The sequence below is a fragment of the Micropterus dolomieu genome, linkage group LG19, assembly GCF_021292245.1.
Source record: "Micropterus dolomieu isolate WLL.071019.BEF.003 ecotype Adirondacks linkage group LG19, ASM2129224v1, whole genome shotgun sequence".
Classification (NCBI taxonomy): domain Eukaryota; kingdom Metazoa; phylum Chordata; class Actinopteri; order Centrarchiformes; family Centrarchidae; genus Micropterus; species Micropterus dolomieu.
The window spans coordinates 21,020,596-21,045,022 of NC_060168.1; the positions used below are offsets into that span (position 1 = coordinate 21,020,596).

Here is a 24,427-nt window from a genome sequence, read left to right on the forward strand (position 1 = left end):
TCACATGTATGGACAGCCAAGTTGTGTGTCGAGATGACATAGCCTACTTGAGTCTGCTGTCCATGCGTGTCGGCTGTGGATGCAGCAGGCTATCCAAACGCTGACACAGTAACTATATGTGAAGTGATGCATTTGAATTTCAGACAGATATTTAACATCATCTGGACGGCGCATCGGGCCAGCCATTAACCTGGCAAACAGGAACATCATTCTTCACTGTTTCTGTGATCGGCTGCCATCCTTCCCTCGTTTATTGTAGAATAATTCATTACTTATACCAAGATGGAAGAATAATGCGCTTGGTTTTTACTCAGCGTTCACCCCCCACCGCCTTCCCAGCCTCGACATTCAATATTGACCAGGTGAACCACGAACTTAGACGGGACATCCTCGTCGCTGTAAACCATGGCGGCCTAAATAGGGTCGATAATCTCCGATATGACTCACAGATAGATGACCATGTATGCCCACTTTGAAGACGACATTCTTCAAAAAGCAGGCCTTCGAAATAAGCAATCTGTGCTATCGCAGTTGTCATAGTGCCTGTGTGCGGAATACCACATCCCTGTTAGAGAGATTTATAATTGCATGCATAACAAGTTATTTTTTAACCCCACAGCTTCAGACCTCCGACGTGAAGCCCGTGAACCAAACTCGTCTATAATTGGTGAAGCCCCGAGCAGCCGGTCACTACCGGGATAGCTCTTGCGCGGTCGTTGAGGTCTCCGGGTTACCCCGGCTCAGACACAATGCGATGTGTCAGCTGCCGACTTTGTGATACTCGTGCTTCACGCCGACACGGGTATCTACGGCGTTCCTCTTTTTTTCTGATCGGCGTTTTTGGTTTCCCAATTTCACGTTTGGCCATCTGTCAACGATTTGGCTGCTTGCACGCAGCCATTACTGAGCGAATGGCGAAGGGCACGTTAGAAGCTCTCACACACACCACCGATCCACTCCGAGGTAGGAAAGCAGCTAAATAGTTTCAGCCCGTGCTTCTCTCGGTGGACGGACAGGATCGTTGTCCTGCACCGCCTCAGTCAGGAACGGCACAGATCGTGCATGGTATCTAGTAAACAAACTCTTTCAGTCAAAAGGCGATGTCCGCCTCGCAGTATGTGCACGGTTATTTCCTCACCATCACAAGTGTTGAGAAAAGTAGGAAATTTGTTGGCCTAAAGGAGCGGATACCCTTGTAAACAGCAGGCCCATAGTGCTTTCAGGATCCAGGTAAGACAAGTGGCCTAATTACAGCAGGGTAACCTGTGCTGCTTAACCACCGTGCCAAAATGTGATTATGGAATAGGAGAGGTAAATATCCTGTGGGTGTTTAAATCAGAAAAGACTGATTTCATACTTCAAACTTTTATCTGTTGGTCTGTGTGTGAGTGGAAGCTGCAGATGTGCCGTTATTCACCTCATAACTGCAACTATGAGCTGGTGGTCCTCATATATTCTTCTCTGCTCCTTTTCTGTCTTTGTTTTCCAGCACTTACATTATAGTCAGACTTCAGTTAAGGAAAAGCTGACCTCATGTTTCACTGTGCACTTGTTCAAAGTGAAAATATAGAAAAAGTTGCAAGTAAAGTAGATTTTATTCTATTACAAATGATGTAAATATGATAATACCTCCAGGAGAGGTCCCTGCATATCCTATTAGAGCTGTTTCATCTTCATGGCTGTTGGTGCTTTATTTATCAAATGGCCTGTCTGTCTTCTGCTGTCAGTGCAGTTGCTGTGTGAACCATGTTTGGATTGTTTCAGTGTTTGTGTTGAAGGCTATTGTCTTTATGAACTGGGGCAGCTTGTCTTGTTTTTCCATAAAGTCTGGTAAAGGGCTAAAATTAAAATTAAGTTAAGTTGGAACTCAGCTGAAGCCCACTTCTCTAGAAAACCGTGTAAAAACCTGACGTGATAATAACAGGAAATGTGATTTTGACACACTACACTACAAGATGTGGATGGAAGTGAACTGAAGATGATTTATAGATGAATGGCCCTCCTTTTGTTAATATTCATAATCAGAGATTATCGGTGGTCTTGCTTCAGACTGCCAAAAGCCTGGCCTGGACAAACCAAGGAAATCATGAAAATTTATATGGTTTAGTTAGGCTCAGTACAGTGGGGATGTAGTCATATTATAGTCACTCACAATGAATGAGGGGAAAGTATTCAACATGAATCCAGGGAATGTTGTTATGTCACTGCATGAGTTGTCTTTTTAGTTATTTTGGATTAATTGCATGTTTTAGTGTTGTCAGTGAAGGACAATGAGAATTTGGGAGCAAGATTGGAATAATACTATTGGCTCATTTTTGGTTTGCAAAGGAATGTAGAAATTGTTACACAGCTCATATCAAATAAGCCAGTTTAAGTAAACAAAGACACAAGTGAGGTTTTTGTGACCTACTGTCACCCTGTGAGCAAAATGTTTTGTGTTTCCAGGGCTTTAACTGAAGCTAACCCTACTCAGATGTCTTCTCCAAGCTGCACCAGCCTGCAGCCTACAGCATGCAACTGGAGTGCCTCCAGCACCCACAGTCTTGCTTCCTCCTGTTAATTCCCCTGCAACAGACCCAAACCTCTCCCACTCTTTCTTTTATATAAATATATATATTTAGGCAATTCCGTTTAGCAGCCATCACCCACTGCTCTGACTCTGTTAATTGACCTGACTGTCACTGAAACACTAACACCCGCTCAGTGATACACAGAGCTTCCTTTGGTTAATAAAATAGAGTTTATTACTTAGTTATCCCGATAAGCCTTTTCAGTTTAGCGCACCGTTACACTCTTTGGTCGCGATCCCCCATTCCCCTTGAGCGGCTGGAGCTCGCGTTGCATGCCGGTACCTGCAGTCCTCACCCCTCCCAGCCTCTCCAGCGTCTAATCCTGGGCGTGGGTAGCCGTGCACTACATCTCCCATGCTGTCACCGAGCACCCTTCTGCCCCTCTCTCCCTCTCTCCCACCAGACTGGAGACTGGCGATACGAAGCGGACTGTCTTGACGACCCCCCTACCCTCCCCTCCTCCTCTCTCCCTATCTCCCTCCCGCCCCTCCCGCCCCCCGGACTTTTTAGAACGGAAAACCGTCGAGATTAGTGAGCAGCCGCGGACGGCAGAGGCGAAAGGCTGAACACGGCCGTATCCGAGTCGTGCCTGTACGTCGTTCACATGCCATCTGGACGAGCGGGTTCGTAACTGTTTCTGTCATTAGACATCTTTTTTTTTTATCTCGCCTGCTGATTAGCTGGAGCATTATTCAGTATATTTCAGTGAGAGAGACAAGAGAGTCTTTAAAGGTGGGGGCGGAGAGGAGAGGCTTTGGTGGGTCGGGGAGCTCGGTGAATGCCTTTCAACACCGAAGTGGTTCAGTCAGTCCACCAAAGGGCCGATACTAGAGACGGGAGCACTTAACGTTTGGTCGGCCGGGGGATAAATAACAGTAGCCTGCCTCAACATGTAAACCACCGGGAGCAGCGCGAGGGTTTCGCGGAGACTCCGCTGCGCAGGGAGCTGGAAACTACCCGTGGTGGTCAGTGGAGTTAAATATATTGTTTGCCCCCTCCCTTGTCATGGCCACTTCAGCAGCACAATCCTGTGTAGTAAGTTGTGTCACCCAACCCTCTGTTAGCTGTCCAGCTGGATACTTTTTCCTCCCCTCCTATTTACGAGTAACTCGGTGCAACCAGTTTGTGTGTTGTCACCGGGTGTCATTGATCATTTGTTTGTAAAGAAGAAGAAGGGAAAAGCGTCCACTGGCAGCGACAGTGTTACTTTGTCGAGCGTTCGTGGGATGGTGGTCGTCAGGAGTTTTGTTTGTTTGGCTCTCCTTTGTGTTTTCTGTGTGGCTTTGCTCTGATGTTGACTTACCTTATCAGGCGGAGAGATGTGACACATTGTGCTCCCTACGACGCAGCCCGAGCAAAGCCACTCGATGAGGAAGAGGAGGAGGGGGGTATCTCCTGTTACTTATGATATTACCAACACATCTGTCCTTCATCCCTAAACATGTCAATCCACGCTTGTCTGCGTTATTTGGGCACGGCTTAGAGATGGAGACGAGGCTGCATGTGCAGTTTTGTGCCCGTGTTTGTCTGTGGATTGAGCGATCACCTGAGAGCCGGTTGCCATTCTCTCATTATGGTGACTGCTCGTCATCTCCAGAGCGAGAGAGACCCGGAGCTCTCCAGAGTTTTTCCGTGCTGATATTTATTGCACAGAAAAGCACGTTGTTTTCAGAGTCCCCCTCACCTCAACGCCACAGCACGCATGTGGTGTTATTGTGCACTTTTCAGATATGACATTGGGACGTGTGTCTTTTGTGCCCGTGGGCTGGACTGTGAACTGACCGCGTTGAAGTAGCAACACAACCATTTGGTTTCTTCGAGGCTGTTTTTTTTTTTTTTAAAAAAAGGTAATATCAGGCTCGACTTTTGTTTTGTCTGAGCGGCATGGCCCACGGCGTGTGTGCGGGACTACTGCATGCATTTATTGGCCTACATCAGAGCGGATGAATTCAAATGTTGTGGCGGAGTCGACCGCGTATGATCGCAGCACAAAGACGAACTAGCTGTAAGCAACTGTTGTACGGTAATGAATGCAGACCCTCCTTGCACTGAGCGGTATCTGCATCGCTGGATCCCTTTTAGTCCGTGCTCGCAGATTCCGGCAGAGATTGGTGTGTCAGTCATTATGTGCATCGTAGTCGTTGTGTTCCAGTGGCTCCAAGGCGAAACATTTTCCATTCTCTCAAAGCTTTTACATATATATATTTTTTTTGCCTAGTCCCTTTTGTAGTCGTCTCATTTACTTGCAGATGCGCTCGCCTGCACTCACCTCTACCTACATACCAGCAGCTGTTCTGGCGTGTGTCGCCGGTGTATACCAGTATTTCAAATGTTTGCTTTCAGATGACTGATGACATATACCTGCTTGTTTATTATTAGTCATACTTGGGTGCCTGGTTAGCCTTGTTTTGTTGTGAAAATATATTTTGTTTTTTCAATAGAGAAGTTAAAGGTGGATTTTTGACTGATGACCCCTCCACTTTAAAACTGCATTTAGCTGAGGTGGGCTGCTTTATTTTTAATCATAAATAATTAACAGGCCAGTGATAGATAATCCTTAACTATACAAGCAAGTAAAAACTTTTGCTTACTTTCAGTCATCCACTTTTCATCAGCGTGCATTGCTCGATCAGTAACTACACTGAAGCTGCTGCTCACTAATAGAAGATCATTTGAGCAGTCACAGCTTATTGCCTCACATATAGATTACTGAATGGTTGACCAGGGCGGGCTCAGGGGCCCATGGGACCAAGGGTCACAGGACATAAGCAAAACTCTCTGAAAAACGCATACAAAACGACTGCAAACAATGTGAAGGGGAGATTTTTAGATATTTAGGAATGGTGGCTCATAATCCTTCCACATTGTAGCTGATACATCAAGTCTCCCTTCACTCACTGAATATCCCGTTTTTATCCCCAGATAATTGACTTTCTGGATTGATCAACACTGACAAATTGTTTGTATTCCTTGCGTGAAAACAAATAAAACCAAAGGGAATGAGAAGATGTTCTTCAGTTTACCACACTTCTCTCTGCTACCCTGAATTGTCTCCCTGCTCTGAGGAAATGGTAACATATCTAGCCTCCAAGCCTGTCTCATTGAAAGGAAGTTTTCAGTTTCCCAATGTTGGTTACTCTGAATCATTTACTGAAGAATAGGCTGTATTCCTTCATGTAGGATTAAATGACAGTCTGAACAGCGCTAACAGTGATCACTTTTAAATGTTCTTTTTTCCTGTGTTCTGCAGCATATCACTGTATTTCAAGGAAAACTCTCACCTAACAGACTCAGCAACCCCTGAGGCATGTTGTGTTAAAGAAACACCTATGCAGGTAATGTTTTGTTCTTCATTACAGTTACATGACTATATTAGAGCATTCTTTTCTCTTATCTAATTAACACTGGCCTCATGAACCTTTCTTATTACTCAGGTGGATCCTACTCTAATGAATGTAGGGGATGGAGGCACGGTGAGCAGTGAGATCAGTGCTCCAAATAAAGCGTCTGCTAGCATGGTGGGAAATCCCCCCCAGACGCTACCCCCTGAGTTTAGAGGAGATGTTACCCTCAGTCAGCAAAACAAGACCACTCCAACAACAGACTGTAAGACAGCAAAAGCCTGCCTGGACACTAGCAATTACAACCACAGCCCTGAGCTTTCTCCACCCCAGCAGCCCAGCAATGCACCAATGTCCAGCTCAGCCCTCACCAGCTCAGAGAAGAGAGCAGAGAAAAGGGCAGAGGCCCCTAAACTCAAGTCTGATGGTGCTGGGGTCTTCCCCACTCCTCAGCGGTCAAGTGGCATAAAAGTCAGCTGGGAAGACTCACTCAATGCCTGTCACAGCAATGTAACATCCAGTAAGAAATCACACCCGCAAACACAGTCTGTGCAAAGTGCTCCACCTGGGTTTCAGTGCCCCACCATGTTCAAACCAGTCCAGCCCGTTGCCTTCCTTCCTTCCACTAATTTTTCCTCTCCACTTTGTAAAATCACTCTTCCACCAGCATTGGGTCAGATTGCAGCATTACGAGAAGCCACAGCCAGTCAGTTTCAGAAAGAAGCTCAGCCTCAAAGCTCAGGTGTCGCAGGGGCACCTCTCATGCGGACCTATCCCTATCCGTTCTCTGTGGGCCGGACTCCAGCAGCAGAGAAAAAAGCGGGCACATCAACGTCAAAAATGAAATCCAACCATTCATCGAGCAAGAACGCCAAATCTGTAGGAGAGCATAAATCTTTAGCTTCAGTGGTAGCCTCACCAGCTATTGCCCTACCATTGCAGCACCCGTCATTAACTTCTGCAACACCCACCTGCTACACGTTGTCTCCTACCGCTGCCATTTGCTGTGGCTCCGCACTGGCCAGCATCACTTCTCAGAGCAGACTGCTGAACCATGTGGAGAAAGGCAACAGCATAGACAAGGCAACCATGGGCTCTCTAAAAACAACACCCCTCTCTGCTTCAGAGGACCATACAGCTTGCTCAGTGGAACTAAGAGATGTACCTCTTGATTTGTCTGCTAAATCAAAACGTCCAAAATGCATTAATGACCCTCCAGTTCCACTGATTGGGCCTCATAATAATGAGTCAAACCAGAGAGATTTTCTGAACTCAAAGAGGACTCCTTCTACAACTTATAGTTCAGCTGTGCAATACCCTATCCTACCAAACACCCACAGAAATGGATCTCATCAAAAGCAAATAAATAGGCCTCAGAATCACCAGGTCCCAGAGCCCAAGTCAACCTGGGGTAAGGGATCTTCACAAGACTCTATAAAAACCATCCCTGGTACTTATGTAGGTGTGGCTAGCCCTATACTGGCTTCTACCCTACGGGGCAAAGATGGAAAAGGAACTTTTGCAGATGAATTTCAGAGTTTTGCAAAGCAGGAGTTCATATCTATAATTGACCAAGGAGAACATCTGGCCACAGGAGGAAAGAAGCCATCCTGTCTGATGAAGGGCAACCAGCATGCTCACAGCGTCAAGCATGTTAAAAACACCAGCACAGCCATAGCTAAGAACTGTCCTTCTAAAGGAGCCCTAACAACTGCCCTGTCAAGCTCTGCCAACGCTCAGATTCATCAGAAATCTGGACCTGGCAAAACAGCGGTGCCACCGTATTCTACCACCGTTGTCAATCCAGCATGGCAACAGCCGTCTCATCTCCCCCACCAAGCCTCGTCAGTTCAGAGTAAAATCACACAAGGATCTCCAAAGTCCAGGGGCACCACAGGTACAGAAGGATCCAAGTTTCAGAGTGCCCATCATAGCCCGTCCAAACCTGAGGATGATAAGTGGGAGAGAATGAAGTCTCCCCTGTCTAACCTTGCATCCATTGTAAAGCAGCAAGCTCTCAAAACAACAGCACTGACAGGTGAGTGTAATACTCAAGCCTCACCTGTTGTGTCAAGAAAAGCTGATGTTTTGACTCCACTCACAGGGAGCCAAGACACCCAATCTAAACATACTTCTTTTGATTACCCACCATACTGGTCTGTGGAAAAATGGGCTGGTGTGCCATCCCAAGGAGATTCAACTCAAGCAATGAAGAGACACGAGAAGGCCAACGCCATTAATCCTTTGGAGAATAATACTGAATTAAACACCAGTCAGGGAGAACACATTGGACTACAAGCGAAGCAAACCTCCTCAAAGCCTACCAGCCAGTCTCATCTATTTGGGAGCAATGCATCAACAAATGGGAACAGGATGGAGAGCAAACTAGCCCAGGTGTTAGAGGGGGAGATATTAAAGAAAGAAAGTGGGGCATCAGACAATCCTCCCAGTGACAAATTGGAGGGCATGGTTGCATCTATTCTTACAGGCCAGTGTGCGGGGGGAGGCGACAAGTTTGAGAAAAAGACAAACGGAACCAAAGAGGAGTCGCCAACCAAAGTAAAAGCTGCTGCGATCAAACAAAAGAAGACCAGCTATAAGAAGCCGGCAAAGGAGAAGTCAGCAACAGGCACATCAACGAAGGCTACAGGGAAGAAAAAGCAAGACACAGAAAAAACTCCAACCAAAGTGTCTTGCCAAAAGAAGGTAAATTATCTGTGTGTATGGTTATAGTCCTTTTAATGTCTAAAATGTCTTAATTCATTTCTTATTCTTATTATATCTCCCGTCAGTAGGAGAAATATATAAGACATCACTTACCTTTCAAGATTTTAACTATTGAATTGGCCACACAGAGCACCCTTTCATTATATTAATCTACGACTGATGATTTAACTTCCAAGGGCTTATTGTGAGGCTGTTACATGCTCTCTATCGCCACGAAAGCTTTGATCAATAGCATCCAATACAGCATGCTCACTCTGTCCCCTGTGTATTTCAGCAGAAGAAACAATGTGCACCTGTGCCTGAGCAGAGTCTACCAGCGGGAAAACTTTCTCCACAGAGTAAAGAGCCGATTCCAAAGGATAAGATCAGTCCTAACAAGGTTGAGCCACCAACTCCCAACAAACCAGGTATAGTCTTTGTTTCTAACAAACATTTACTGCCCTGAAAAGTTCTCACAGCGTGGGTAAATCTCTGATGTCTATCAGAAATTTAATGGTGCTCTCACTTGTGTGAGACATGTAGCCTTTAATCGAGCTTACAGTTCGATTACTCTGCCACAAAATAAATAGCCTGCAGTCAGCCTCTTTAGAATGGTAGTTTGCGTGTTAAGCAGACAGAAAATGTCACACACATTGTCTGTCTGGGTGGCAATTTTGGATCATACATCTAAGCATAGAAGCTGGTGTGAGTATAACAATCAAATGTGATTTAATCAGTTACAGATAGCGGCAGTGTAGAGACTCCACTGTCTCTCAATAGCTCTGCTATATCAAGTAAGGAGACCGACACTAGAGAGAGCTCCTTTCCAAGGCTGAGGAGAGGACGACGGCGAGCTGATGAGGCTCGACTGGACCTCTGGGGCTTTGCGACGCCATCCCCTCCACCCCCACCAATGCCTCCTCCCCCACCTTCCCTGCCACCCCCTCTGACTCCCACCCAACCCGCCCGCCGTCCGAGAGGGAGGCCTCGCTCAAACCCCCTGCCAGAGCGAGTGTTTCAGGGCAAGCGCAAAACAGCCAGTGCAGAGGCTGACACGCCTGCTCTCAAGAAACGCCGGCGATGTCGTAGCAAAAAGTATCAGACTGGGGACTACATCACTGAGAAAGACAAGCTGGAAGATGGAGAGCACCTCGAAGACTCTAACTCCCTGAGACAGGACAGTGGAATTCCAGCAGGTACGCAGTTTCTCTCCAGGGATCAGTAAAGTTTTCAATTAACTGTTTCCAGCCACTTTTAATCAAACGTGCAGCTTTTAGTTACAGATACGATAAAAACTATTCCAAAGTATAAAGCTTTAAAATGTGAGCGAGCAGCTATTTTATACAATCCAGGGCAATTTGATGATTAATCAATTAGTTAATTCACAGAAATTATTTTCTCTATAATATAATATTATGTATTTTATATTAATATTATTGTGAACTGAATATCTTTTGGGTTTGGAGTGTTATTCATACAAAATAAAACATTTGAAGGTGACTGACATTTAAAACGTAATTTTCACAAGTAATTGTGAAAATAATCAGCAGATTAAATGATAATGCAAATTGTTAGTTGCAGCTTTGAATAATTAAATAATTGTTTTAGTCCTTTAACCACCCCAAACAACCTCACAGATAAGCCTGAATTGTTTTTTGTTTTAATACCTTTTATACATTAATCTTTTTTGGCTGCTGACCAGACTAAATGACAAAACATTTGGTTATGCTGGCTTGTGCTGGGCATTTGTCATTATTTCTGGCGTTTCATAGACTAACTGACATTATTAAAACATTTCTGGTGAATTAATCTGTACTGACAATAGTTGGAGACCTGCTCTAGTCTGTGGAATAATTGTGTAGCCGCTGGACAATGTTTTCTGAACATTTGTCTGCAGTTTCTCATTAGAAATGTCTGTTCAAAACACACACTTCATTATTTCACGATTTAATCAACTTAGTCGACACATTACAAAATGACCAATTTAAGTTTTTATGCCTCCACGCCGGTGACAGCTGTGGCAGAGGCATTATGTTTTTGGGTTGTCCATCTGTCCGTCCCATTCTCATGAACAAGATATCTCAGGAACGCCTTGAGGGAGTTTCATTACATCTGGCACAAATGTCTACCAGGACTCAAGGATGAATTGAATTAGAATTTGGTGGTCATAGGTCAACTTCACTGTGACATCATAATGTCCTTTTCCCATTATTCAACACCGTAACATCAAGATTGTGACCATATTTCACAGCTGGTCGGCCATTGAATAGGTGACACTTTTGACTCAAAGGTCATTGAGACTTCAGAATAGGTTTTTTGCCATAATTTAAGAATGAATAGGGCAATTCCAAATTTTACTCACGTTGACTGGGACGACATAATGAGTAAACAGTAATTAGCACAGTATGGGCTTTCTTCCATCTTGTCCAATCTACATTTTATTTCCTGCCTTATTCTGAATTTCGAGCGCCATCACAGTCAAGTAACTGCGGACGTAATGGAGCACGCCTAGCTAATCGTGATGCTGAGTAATAACTTCTATTTTGCCAAAAAAAACATTTCGTACCTTTTTATTGAATTCTTTCCAAGTTTCTGCTTAATATACAAGTTGACTGGTTGACAGAGGCATAATACTGTGGGGCGGTAAATCTAGTTTGTAGATTTGTTTTTCAAACAATATTACTCTCTTAAAATGCTGAACAAATATGGCTTACTGACAAATTATGGGTGTATAGTGACCAGGCTTTTAGGAATGGGTGAATATTAGATGAACCACTAGATTTTACATTCTTACCATTGATATTTTATCTAAATATTTTGTTTTTATTAGCTTCTGACCAACAACAAAAGTGGGGTTATGAGGTATGTGTGAACCCTGAGTGTGTTCATAAGAAAATCTGTATAGGAATAAAGGATAAATGATTCAGAACTGACCATAAGAAATCTTATCAGGGGTCTAGTTAAAACATAATTGACATTAAATAGACATGAAAATGTTCTCTGCATCTTCATAATACACTGGAAAAACATTAATAGAACATCATGAGACAGATCGAAATTATACAGAAACTACAGTAAATAAACAAATCTGAGAAACACTAAAGTTTATAAGGACAGCACATATATATTCGGAGCTTAATATCCTGAGGTCCACAAAAGGCACCTGTTGATGTGGATAAGACACATATCACAAGCTGTATATGTGGAGAATTATTATTATAAATATTGCAAACCTGAGCACAGGATTGCAAAAAGCAGAGCAGAGTAGCTCATAGACAGCAGTTACCCTGTTTCAGCAGATAAGATGGCTAAGCCAAAAGCCGTTGGTTCAGGAAGTACCATGCTGTCTGATGTCAGCACATAACAGCACCTAAAATATTGCATGCTACATGTTTGACTCGGCAGATGAGCAAGAGCAGGAAGCTGCTCCAAAGCGGCATCAACACATTATGTATAAATGAAATATAAAAAAGATTGTATGTGGATTATTCACTTATGTTCATGTGTTTGGTACCACTCAGCATAACCTCTATCCCAATTTGTCATCACAGATCCGCAGGTGAATCAGTGTCCGAGTCCCGCCGCCCCCAGTCCAGATCCTCCTCCACGGAGACCCTCATTCACTCGGTCCGGGTCGGTCCGCTACCAGGAGAGCGAGGTATCTCCAGAGTGCAATGACAAGCCTTCAGGGAAGAGAAAGTTCAAAAGCAAGCACTTATGTGACAATGATGAGCCGAAGGTAAGTCACTTGTGAGAAGCTGCTTGTAGGCTTGCGTTGCATTCAAACCATACAGGATTGATGGGGATATGGTTCAATGTGCCATGAATATATTAGCTTGCAGTGCCCCCCTGTGGCTGGATAAATGCTATGTTTGTCACATTTGTGATGGCAGCTGGTTTTCTACTGCACAGGTCCTTGATAAGTGGAGCCCATTGCTTTAACTTGGCAGTGCATTACAAGAGCTGCTCTATCACACAGAGCTCTAATCAATAAATCTGTATTTTAGATTAAGACCAAACGCAGCAGCTCGGGCAAGCGTGGCACCTCACTTGCCCTGGATGATGACGCCGCTGAGGTAAAAAGAACAGACAGCCCCCCACCCACTCCAAAAAGTTTGCCGTCATCTCCATCCAATAAGAAAGGCTCATCGGGAAGAAGCAGCGGTTCAGAGTCTCCACCCAAGAGGCCCATTCCTCCAGAGGTTCGTCGGCTGATTGTCAATAAAAATGCTGGGGAGACCTTGCTGCAACGTGCTGCGCGCTTGGGCTATCAGGTAATATCCGCCTGTTTACTTTTATGATGTTGCCAGCATTAATTTAACTTCAGTAAACAGTGTCCCTCTTTGAACCATGTCAATGTGACACAGTCTATATGCCCGACCTCTGCCCTGCAGGATGTAGTTCAGTACTGTCTTGAGAAGGACATCAGGGAGGTCAATCGGCGCGACAATGCCGGTTACACAGCTCTCCATGAGGCGTCCTCTCGAGGCTGGACTCAGATTGTCGAGATGCTGCTGAAGCATGGCGCTGACGTCAACTGTAGCGCCCAGGATGGGACACGGTGAGGCTTCGTGGGGCATGATTTAGAGACGTGGTTCTAGTTAGTTGAATTTGTGTAAATTATTTCACATGTAAGTACTGTCATGGGTGTAAACTTTGTGACATATTTGAGCATTGAGTTTATGTCATGACCTTAGTCATCTGTCACATCTGAATGTCAGGAGCAGTAATGAACATGGTGGCATACTGACTGGTTGTATTTTATGATTAAATGAAGATTATATTCTGGTAGCATATCTTGGTGAGATCTTTTAAGTGCAGAAGTCCTGCTACTTTATTTAATTTTCCAGTCGAAGGAGTCACACAGAGTGTAATTAATAATAGGAAAGTATTTGAATGTTGCTCTAGCTTTTGTTGTACTGTAGTACATTCCACACATCTGATACTCTATATGCAAACAGATTCAGGTGTGGTCTTAAGTTGAACAATCCCTAAAAAGCATTTGTGTTCTGTTTATCCTTCCTTTAGGCCCCTTCATGATGCAGTAGCGAGCGATAACCTCCCAATAGTCTGGTTGCTCCTGAACCACGGGGCAGACCCGACTCTGGCCACCTACTCTGGACACACTCCGGTCAAACTGGCACATAGCCCAAGCATGAAGACCTTCCTCACAGGTAGTTCATCCTGTTTCATCAGTACAACTCGTTTTGGATAAATACAGGCACACTTTCAAATTGTTAGTGCTATACTCAAGGCTGAAGTCATTTTTTCACAAAATCAGCAAACACTTTAGACACAATAAACAACACAACACAAAGTGATAATAAAGATAATTGAAATAAGACAGTAAAATAAATAACAAAACTTATATTTGCCAACTTTCCCATCACCGATGAAGCAATGTGTCAAGACTGAGAACTAACAGTACAGGTTTCAAGCAGCGTATATGAGTACGCTGTAAAATCTTAAATCCACACAGGGCTCAGTATTAACTGTAGCCACATGCTATCAGATGTGTCACTAAGATGAGAGGCATATACAACAATTGTATGTCACCTTGGATAAAAGCAAAAAGAGTAAATGAAAATGTAAGTCTTATAGCTGAAAAACTGAATGTTTTTTTAACACAACAGTTTTAGTTGCTGGAGTTGAGTTTCCACATATTTGGGACACCTTCAGGTGGTTCTCTATACAACAAGAGCAGCACAGTAAAAGGTGAAACTCACCTTGAAGTTTAGAGGTTTGAGTTCACTCAAACTGATGCAAGCACTTCAGTCACCGCAGTCACATGCAGCTCTTCATCTGATCCTTCTTTTACAATTATTCCCCCGGCGGTGTTATCCCTTTTTAAAAAAGGTTCTTGTTCATTTGTATTTGCAAAAGGTTGCAGTAAAGGCTTCTAATAATTTCAGTTATTGATCATTAAAAGCCCAATTATTTTGAACGCATCTGATTTCCTGGGAAGTGTTTGACATGCATCAGTCCCTCTTGCTCATCACGGCGGACCAGAGGACTGCCTGTTTTTAGACTGTGTCTTTAGCTTTGTAGATTATTTTCACGTCACTGTTCATGTTGTTGACCAGTTTTCATCAGTCAGCAGCTAACACCTGACTTCTATTGGTGTTCCTTTCACTATCAACTGGGCTGCAGTATCAGCTCAACACAGCCACACACACGTATAGCCCCAGTTTTCTTTCTGCATTGGACAGCCACACACAGCTGCAGAACAGGCCGTTATCACAACGACAAACTGCAACTTTGGTTAATTTGCTGAACTGATTTTTGTATAGTCTATTATTTTGTTCAGACAACTGTAAAATAATACAAGTTTGTTTGTTTTTTCACAGAATATTTCATAGACCTGGAAGGCCGCAAAGAACAAGAACCCAGTTTACCCTGGGATTTCTACAGTAGCTCCCTGTTTGGTAAGAAAACCTTGGAATGATAGTTGGATCTGTCTTTCTGTCTGCCAGTACATCAGTCCATTGATCTACTTCAGTTTGTAAACGTGGTGCTGAAAAAATGGTTGAATGCTCATTCCTCAGCTGGCCTGTAGAAGACCAGTTGGGGCTTGTTGGAGCAATGACCAAAGTTGCTGCAGGGAAATTATTCTAGTTTGTGCTCGGTCTGGGCTCAGTCTCGGCCGTTAGGACGTGGAGGGGTGTTAGCCTTGTGTACCAGCATCAGTGTTGTGTTGTAAACAGCCACAGGGAGCCGGTTATCCAGTGGAGGGAGAACAGGATTATAGTCGCATGGAGAACTGAGGGAAAATCTTTCTTTTCCTCCTCTAACTACTCTAATCCGAAAGCTAAAACTAAATAATTAAAATGTGTTGCTTTAGTAATGATGAAAAAAGAAGACAAAGTTTCCACCAAAGCACATTCCTTTATGTCAGTTTATCAAGTTTTTCACATCTAGCTGCATATATGTTATACTAATCTTTGGTTTGTGCCATTTATGAATCCACTGTTGAATGATGTTCTTCAACAGGTCTAAAGCATTGAACTTGTAAATTATTCTCAGTTTTTGTATTGAAAATGCACATTTTTCTAAAGAGGTTGATCATGCACACCATCATTGGGTTATTGGCCCACGCTGAGTACTAATCCGATACCAGCATGAAATTAATAAGCTGTATTCCTCACTGTGAGGAAGAGACTTATGCGTAAGGCAACGTCAGGCTTAACTGAAACACTGCTTCCTAACTATGTAAAACAAAATACTGTTAGCTCTCCTAGGAAACGTTTGGGTCTGCCGGCACACTGCTGATGCATCATGTATGTAGTTTGTGCCTACTTGAAATTAACCAATTGGCCCCATAGATCAACGATACCCGATCCAGCTATTTGGGTCAGTATCGGGCCTATTTCAGTTTGGATCGGTGCATCCCTAGTACAGTCTGCATTTGATCTTGTTCCTGCTGCCGGTCTTTGTTGTGTTTGTTAATGTTGTCTATATTTCTGTAAACTTTATATAATTTAATATTAACTTAATTTCTGTCCTGTTATTTCTGATGATGCCTTCTCTCAGAGTGACTGGAGATATTGAGGATCATTTATCTGACTTTAGAAGGCATTGTTACCATTTTATTATTGTCCAGTTTGAGAAACACCCTCTCACTGACTTAAAACCTTGCCCGAGCTTTGATTTGTAAACGTAGTGGTTTCATGGTTTCATTAGGTTAAAGATTTTATATCATTAAATGCATTGAATTACACTCTCGCTTACTGTCTGTCACTTTATACTTGATTGAAAAAAAAAAACACATTCCAAAAGTAAATTCTAATCCTTTTGAAATATGTGGCTTGTGAACCTTATTTTCTTATCCATTTGTCTCTATGTTGGGTGCAATTAACTTCAAGCTGGGTCTGAAATCATGAAGTTTGGATTCCTTTTAACTGACACTATTATGGTTGGTGTGAATAGACTGTCCACTAGAGGGCGTCCAACCCCCTTTTATCAAAGCAGCTCAGTTTGTCCGCTCCTCTCCTCCTCACAGAGACTGACCAGGAGCCGTGCTGGGACTTCCTGCTGTCCAAGCAGAATCAGGAGCTGGGGGAGGATCCAACGGGGAAGACTGAGCTGGACTCGGACAAAGATTGCCTTCTGTTTGAGTTCTCCTCCGAGCCTCTTCTGCCCTGCTATCATGTTCAGGTGTCATTAACCCAGGGGTGAGTTCACAAAGATGAATACTGTTGGCAAGAATTAACAGAAGGTGATGGATACCTCCGCCAAGGCTCCACAATCCTCTAAATCTTTGGTAAACAGGGATGAATTGTACAAAATTGCATTAGCATGTCACACATTTGAATACAGAATTGTGGTTTGAATTAATTAATTGATTCTGTAAATTAGTGTTATCTTTCATGGAGTTTCGCTATTCTATATTTATGTGAATTTATGTCAAATAAGCGATGATGATAGTAGATACTGATAGCTGTGACTCATGGGAATACTGCGATAGTTTAAACTTAGAGTTGTATTCTCTCTACCTCCAGTACTTCACAGAAGTGCACGGTGGAAATATAACTTGATATTTGCACCAATGTCTCCTACTGAACTACCAATATCTTCACCATCGCAGTTAGTACATGTGCACTCGTGTATATAGTAAAAGTTAATGAACAATTGTGGGACGATGAACATTAAATTAGCCTTTTCCACATAAAAATGAAAATATGCAGGAACTGTTTCAGTGATGCACCACTGTTTACTGTTTGGTACCAGCAGTGTTTAACTTTGTCTTTACAAACGGTAATAAGTAAATTAAGGCTTGATTATACACTGAGAATCAGGAGGTTGTTGCTCCAGAAATTGAAGCATAATATTTATAATGTTTTATAATATTGCATTTATATATTCTGTTTTAATTTTAATATAGTTTAGTTTTGCTCAGGGAAGTCTCCGCTGATGCACATGTAGAACATGCAGGTGTGTTTCAGCTCATGTGTCTAATTTTTAATATGAATCTTGTGTGAACCAGATTTAAGAGGGGGGACTTCAGTGATTTTGTAAGGGTACTTTTATAAAGTTGGAGGACTTGTGAGTGCAGAGGCCGAGATATCATGACTTTTAGACCCCAGTGTGGGTCAACCTTCAAAAATGCTGGATTCCCATAATGTAACTCCATTAGAATCTGCCAGCCTGCTAACCACCCAGAGGTCCATGCCCCCTGTTTTTATTGAAGAAATACATTTTTATTTTCTAAAAGTAGGCTGACATAACGCTGATTACATCACTGGGTTATTTCTTAGACTTCAGATAACTGCTTTCAGTTTTCAAAGCCTAAATACAGTAAAATTTGTGGAGTGGTCCTTTAAAGGACCTTTTGGAGGTTGTTTTGTTTTGTTTAGCCATTGGTTATTAATTACACCAGTATGATTAGGGATCTTAAGTTTTTGCTCCTGGTCTGAGTCCTTTAATATTCGGCACCTGCCAGTCCAGTCCGATACTTATATTTACCTAAATGTTGACTAAATATGTGTGTTTCATATGTAAAATGAAATTCATAAACAATATTTGACAGAGTATAGACACCGGCTCACAGAGAGCACACAAACCCAACAATAGTTATATAATTTTATTTGGCCTGCCAACAACTTACCTTAATTAGCGACAGCTGATAAGACCTGCTGCCTGTAACGTTTGAAAAAGGATCTGAATGTTTTGTACACTGCTGCTCTTTGCTACTAAATGAGGAAAGTTAACAGACTTGTTTCACTAGCTGGTCGATGTGGACAAAACACAGTGAAGTTCTGTAGAGAAAGGATCCGATTTTGATCGTCTTTACTTTATATCTATAATTTTTATCCAGATAAAAAACTGGGGTGGCTGTGGCTCAGGAGGTAGAGCGGGTTAGCCGTTAATCGGAAGGCTGTTCCGCCAGTGTATGAATGTGTGTGAATGTTAGTTTCTGTTTGAGCACTTAGGCTCAGTGTATGAATGTGTATGACTGGTGAATGCAGATGTACTGTAAAAGCACTTTAAGTGGTCGAAAAGACTAGAAAGGCGCTATACGGAGCATTTACATTTACATATGAGTGTTGACCATTTAAATAATTCCCCTTTATGGTGCATTCACGTAATTGTGGGAAACTCAAGAATGAAGTGTCACCTAGGCTACCAAACAGTAATGTTTTTAAAGTAAGAAACTCTAAAGGCCTCTGTGCTTTGTGTCCAATTACTTTGTTTGCCCTCTGACTTTCATTTTCTCACTTGCCGTGCTTTTTGTGGCAGTTAACTCTCAAAATTGATTTCAGAGCTTGATCTCAGCAGCAAGGAGAGTTCCTTTGAAATGTTTTATCCCACCAACATGATTTATTGAGAAAAACATTAGCAGACTATGCGCTCACTGAGCTGGATTACCTGCCTGAAGGACGATTCAAGTGTCTGCTTGTTGCTTTTCATACAGTATTAGCATCAGCTGGAACCAACGGCTGTCTAGAAGGTCAAAAATGATTATAATAACTTATATATAATTTAATGTTCAACGTTAAAGTCATTTAAAGTTGGGTTAAATTAAAATCTGTAAAACCTAAAGTATTTGGCCCAAAATTGTGCTAGGAGATCATTATATGTTGTTTAAATTAATGCCTTTGTGTGTGTGAGATGAGTGCTTTGTGTCACTTAATTGTTTAGTTGTGATCTTTTGTATTTACACGCAGTTGCACCAGTCTAATATAAACAGTGCTGCAATAAATTCTCCCTTATTACATTATACAGAGAGGTGTTTATGCTTTTTAGCCAACCCTCATTCAGATAAATTGGGTGGTACGGTGGCTGATTATAATTATAGCAATATAATTTTCCTCAATAACAATATAACAAATGTTCAATAAATGTTTGACTTAATTCATTTGAATCACAAACTAATTACCACTTAAATCATAAGTGTTTTGAATGTTCTACCTCAGATTTGTGAAGTAATCCACTGTTTGGCATCAGGTGAGAAGAAGAGTTTAAAACCACAATTAACCATCTGGTTGCTTCAACTTTCACTCTGGAGCAATGATCTGCCTTTAAACTCGAAAGAAATAAAGATTTGACATTTATCGTGATAATTATCGAAATCCAATGAGACGAAATTTTATATTGTGATAAAATTTTTGGCCCAGCTCTAGGTCGACAAAATAATAGCTGAATTGAATCAACACCTCTAAAACTGTTCCAACAAACACTGAACATTATAACCTTCATGACGGGAGGATTTATTGGAGGACTTTTGTAGGTGGCTAGGTGTACCTAATAAACTGTAAGGTCAATGACTGTGTGACAAACTTCTAAGTGCAAAGAAATACTGTATATGGAAGTTGAACTTTCCTAGATATGCATACATTTCTTTATATCCAGAAACATTTTTAATGTGTTCATTTTAGAATGCTTTCTATTTAAAATATGGAAACCTAAAATGACACATCTGAAGTTTTTTGTTTCTTATTCGTTACTCTAAGCTATGGCTAATATCAGACATATTTTCACTCTTGCAGCTTTTGCAACTGGTTCCTCCTGACAGACGTCCTGAAGCGCCTGAAGATGTCTGCGCGGATCTTCCGGGCGCGTTACCCGCACTTGGAGGTGGTGAGTTTGTCACGTGCTGAGCTCTGGAGTCAGGTATCGGTCAGCCAGGTGAGCTCCGCTTTGGCTTCACCCTACAGAGGCAAAAATAAGGAAGAGGACGACAAGGAAGAGGAACGAGAGGGAGTCGTGGATCTGGTGCGATGTGTACCAGAGCTCCAGAGACTACTGGGTTCCTCCATTCACATCCTGCAAGAGGACGAGGAGGAGGACGAGGAGGAGGATACACTGACAAACACAGGGAAGCCTCGGAGCCGATAGCCTCTCTTTCACTGCACTCCTCCAACGTGCAAACTGTTGTCATTTCCAAGTGTGTCAGCCCAAGTCCTTCCCTGTAAGCAGCTGCTCAAAGGAAACCTCTCCGTCCGTTGTAACGAGGGTCATGGGTTTTAACTCCAGCTACATTAATGACTTGACACTCCTTCAATAACCTTTGACCTCAGACATAAGGTGATTAAGTGATCACAAGGACCTGCACATGAGAGTGGTCGGTGCTGGAAAGCAGCATTCAGGTTCCTATCTATAGGTATATTTGAATACATTGAGTACTATTGAGCAAACCTTTTGTATTGACTATGTATATACATGGTAGTGTATATGTATATCTTGCCATCAGGGTTAACACATTTGATTATAAAAATGTATTCTTGTGGCAATTGACGGATTATGTTTAGGACTTTTTTATTTTGTTTGAGTTTGTTCCTTGAGGGAAAGCGATATTTTTCGACGGGAGATAATCCAAGGCTTTTATCTTGGTGAACTCTTGCGTGAAGCTAAGACGCTTAAGTCAGGGAGGCCACTGGCCCAGAAGGTTTCTCCGTCAACCTGGGAGACCTAGAGACCTGCAGAGAAGAGACCACAGCACATAATGTTTCGAACATAATCACCCGCCCAGATCAGAGACTCCTTTCCATTTTCTCCTCGGTTTCATTTTTCACTTTATCATCCTCGAGAGATCATTACTGGACCGACCTAATGGCTGTTTGTTTTTCCTCCACAATTCACAAAGTACACCCAGGCAGCACTGCGCTGTCCAAGTCCCTGCTCGCAGTATGAAATAATGTCTTTATGGACTTTGAGATTGAGAGTTTGTTTACAAAACTGGACAGATAGTAGTGTTCTCCGCTCCCCAGGTTGCACTCCTCCTGAACTGATACAGAATCCTGTGGATGTCTAAGAGAAAAAGTACCATCTCTGGAGTCCAGAGCCTGCTCCGGTATCCCGAGGAGCTGAGACGCCCTCTTAACTGCAGCCACGACTGTCCCCCACGTCCTGATATGGTGTTTCCAGATCCCAGAGTGCTTTGTGTTGCAGTGTTTTATTTACACTGTTTGTTGTGCTTAATTTAATAGTCATTAATATATTTGACCTCTTGTGTATCTGACAAGCCTATCTATGGAAAAAAAATGCTTTGTATGGTTGGTGCTTCATTTTGAAATGTACTTATTAGGATCCCTTTATTCTGAGATTTTCCTCCCTCATTCAAAAACAGTATTTCAAAAAAGCTAAAGTACAGTTTTATTGTACTGGTGCTAAGACAGATTTTGTGTTGACAATCAATGATGTTTTGGTTTGAAGTCACAAACTAACAGAAGACATTTAAGATGAAGATACTTAAGAAAAGTATAGTTTAGTTAAAGAAACTGGGATACAGCAAGACTGAAAGACTGAGCAGTGTGTGAGATCTTGAAGAGCCTTTTATTTGATTCTTTTATAAGAAATCAAGAAGAATAAAGCATGATTGTGAATCATAGTTTTTATCTCTTTGTTTTGTCAGTTGGATTATTGTAATGAAAGCTGAATTGAATGTTCAGGGCAAAACTCTCCCTCAGGCATATTTCAGAGTATCCCTTTGGACTGAATAAATATTTGTTTAAATCACAGATAATTTCCCCCTCAGAGAAATAGTGCGAAGAACCGTGACATTAATCTGTGTTGTACCTGAGGAAAACCTCTTTACAAGGAAGACTTTCCGGCAATAGTGTTAGCAGTTCTGATTCAGTGCTGTGATTCGTCTCACTACTGTCAAGCTACATGATAAAGGGGAAAATGCTGTACAGATCTTTGGGCACAAACATAAGTGTGTGTGTGTGTGTGTGTGTGTGTGTGTGTGTATGTTCACATATATATATATAGCGCTGTTTGTGCCTAAAGAATATCTGATTGATAGAAATTTTAATACAGTAAATAATTCAAAAACACTGTGGGAACAGAGAACAGTATGCAAATTCTACTTTTTTCCACAATATCTTCTGTTTCATCTGGCAACTGTTGAATAGTTTTTGTTTGTTTTCTGGATGTGCTTACATTTTTTTTCTCCATGATAATTCACCTTCCCAGAAAGAACAAACAAAGATTGCAATGTTGAGTTAACCGTCTCTTTTCAAGGATCACTTAAATGCTTGTTTTGGAGCTTTTGACCATCTCACCCAGTCTATATCAGCAGATTGACTCTTTGAGATTGTTTTGTTCACTGCTGATGCCTAGGTCAAGAATGAACTGTCAACTTCTAAAGTGACAATATGTAATGTTTGAAAGAACAAACAACATAATCTTCCCCTTACAAATTGTTGAATTCATAAACAATGAGCACGCCCTTGGGTGGGTTCTCTGCTACAGCCTCACTTGGTGTGTAATGAGGAGTAAGTTAGGGTGGTTTAAGTCGACCCTTTCCTACTTGTGCCACAGCTACAGTAGGATTTAGTATTTACAGCACTTTGTGGCCACTATTTACTAGAATTGACATAATCTCACTTTAACCAGACCTGGGTGAGACATACTAAAGGGCGCTCAGAATCATGTTTGAAGTTTGTACATCTACATTTCCAGGATAAACGGGCAAACTCAGCCTGCTAATAAAGACTGTGTGATTCCATAGAAATCTCCAGAACAAGGAAGCACAGTATGTGGGGCCTTGAGCTGAGATTGTTTTATCAACGGCTGTTGCCAAGGTCAAGAATAAACTGTCAGGCTCAGGACTGGAGATGTGACTTAATGCGTTCTTGTAACTCAGACAAGTGTGGTGTGACTTTATTTTATTCACTAGAGGGAACCAGCAACTCAGTCTGTTTCTCTTATTTTATCTGATATCAGGGAGCTTAAATACATGATGAGTTACTAGTGACCTCACTGGCACTTCTATTTCACTTTACATTATTGTTATTGTTTTGTTATCTAAAATGCCTTTGTGGAATTAAACTACATAGATAAGCCTTATCGAGAGCAACCTAAACCTGCCCCCCCACACACACAAATTCTTGTCACTATTTCTGTTCAAGACACAATGGAGCCTCATGCAGTGAAGTAACAAAGCCAAATACCAGGAGGCGGCATCGTGTGAGACATGTTCGGACTTCTGTCTAGCTTGTAGGCAGCTGTCTGTTCTCAGTAACTAAACACAAAAAACGATATCCACAAACAATTCTCATTTGAAGTTCTCTGAATTTAATATTGTTACCCATTACAATAAAAGAACACTTGTGGAAGTACTGGTATGAGTTATCTACAAGATTTTCACTATAAGAAGCAGCTTTAATGCTTAAAATTGAAGTAAAAGTGCTATTAAATCACACTTCATGATCAGTTTTACTATATTTTGGAGCAATGAAAAAGCATTTCTGATAAAATTTACACCTACAATTTTCCATTTTAAAACCTGGATACAATAAAGGAATGCAAATATATATTTTAAAATCACTTAAGAACCACATTTTTCCTGATTATGCCACTAATATCTGAGCTGCTATAAAAAAGGTGTAATTCAACATTTGCCTGGGAGCATATGGTCCTCTGTTTGATGTCTCAGTGTGAATTGCTGAGATGTTTCGTTGTACTGGGACGTGTCATACCAGTCGTAGCCCCTAGCAGGGCCCCATAGTACAGATGGTCCTAACCACAGTGTAACCTGTGCAGTCCCCACAAGGTTATTCGAGTTCAGTCACCGCTGCGACTGTGATAGCACGTGGCTGCTGCCAGATTTGAGGCCGTTTCATGTAGATGTATATCTAATGAAACAATACTAATACTTCTAAAATACATAAAAAATGCTTTGGAGTTTAGCGTGAAAGATTTAGCAACTTTATCTAGACACTAGAGAGTTCAAGTGAAGTGATCATGTTTCGTAGGGGTGAGGGGAGTCTTGGGAAATTTTGACTATCCTGTAAATCAAGCCTCATTACATCATACATGGAGTTGAGCTCTCAGGGCCGCCCCGTTTACCAAGCCCCTGTCATGCAA

At 42.1% G+C, this 24,427-nt stretch overlaps 1 protein-coding gene across 9 annotated transcripts in view; it reads left to right on the top strand.

The window, feature by feature from the left end:
- The window catches only part of bcorl1 (BCL6 corepressor-like 1), a 33,145-nt gene extending 11,201 nt beyond the window's left edge, over positions 1-21,944 (top strand). For 2 of the 9 annotated variants that reach the window (XM_046029943.1, XM_046029948.1), the window contains exons 2-12: positions 5,821-5,905; positions 6,005-8,617; positions 8,913-9,045; positions 9,355-9,813; positions 12,169-12,356; positions 12,625-12,891; positions 13,012-13,178; positions 13,646-13,791; positions 14,965-15,042; positions 16,617-16,788; positions 20,104-21,944. In XM_046029943.1, the coding sequence (XP_045885899.1) occupies positions 5,900-5,905; positions 6,005-8,617; positions 8,913-9,045; positions 9,355-9,813; positions 12,169-12,356; positions 12,625-12,891; positions 13,012-13,178; positions 13,646-13,791; positions 14,965-15,042; positions 16,617-16,788; positions 20,104-20,452 (4,578 nt within the window). In that variant the 5' untranslated portion in view covers positions 5,821-5,899 and the 3' untranslated portion in view covers positions 20,453-21,944. Of the gene's footprint in view, positions 1-1,176; positions 1,231-3,048; positions 3,194-4,434; positions 4,576-5,515; positions 5,642-5,820; positions 5,906-6,004; positions 8,618-8,912; positions 9,046-9,354; positions 9,814-12,168; positions 12,357-12,624; positions 12,892-13,011; positions 13,179-13,645; positions 13,792-14,964; positions 15,043-16,616; positions 16,789-20,103 lie in introns of those variants that run through there. The other 7 variants (XM_046029950.1, XM_046029951.1, XM_046029952.1 and 4 more) reach the window with 7 other exon arrangements.
- The last annotated feature ends 2,483 nt before the right edge of the window (positions 21,945-24,427 follow it).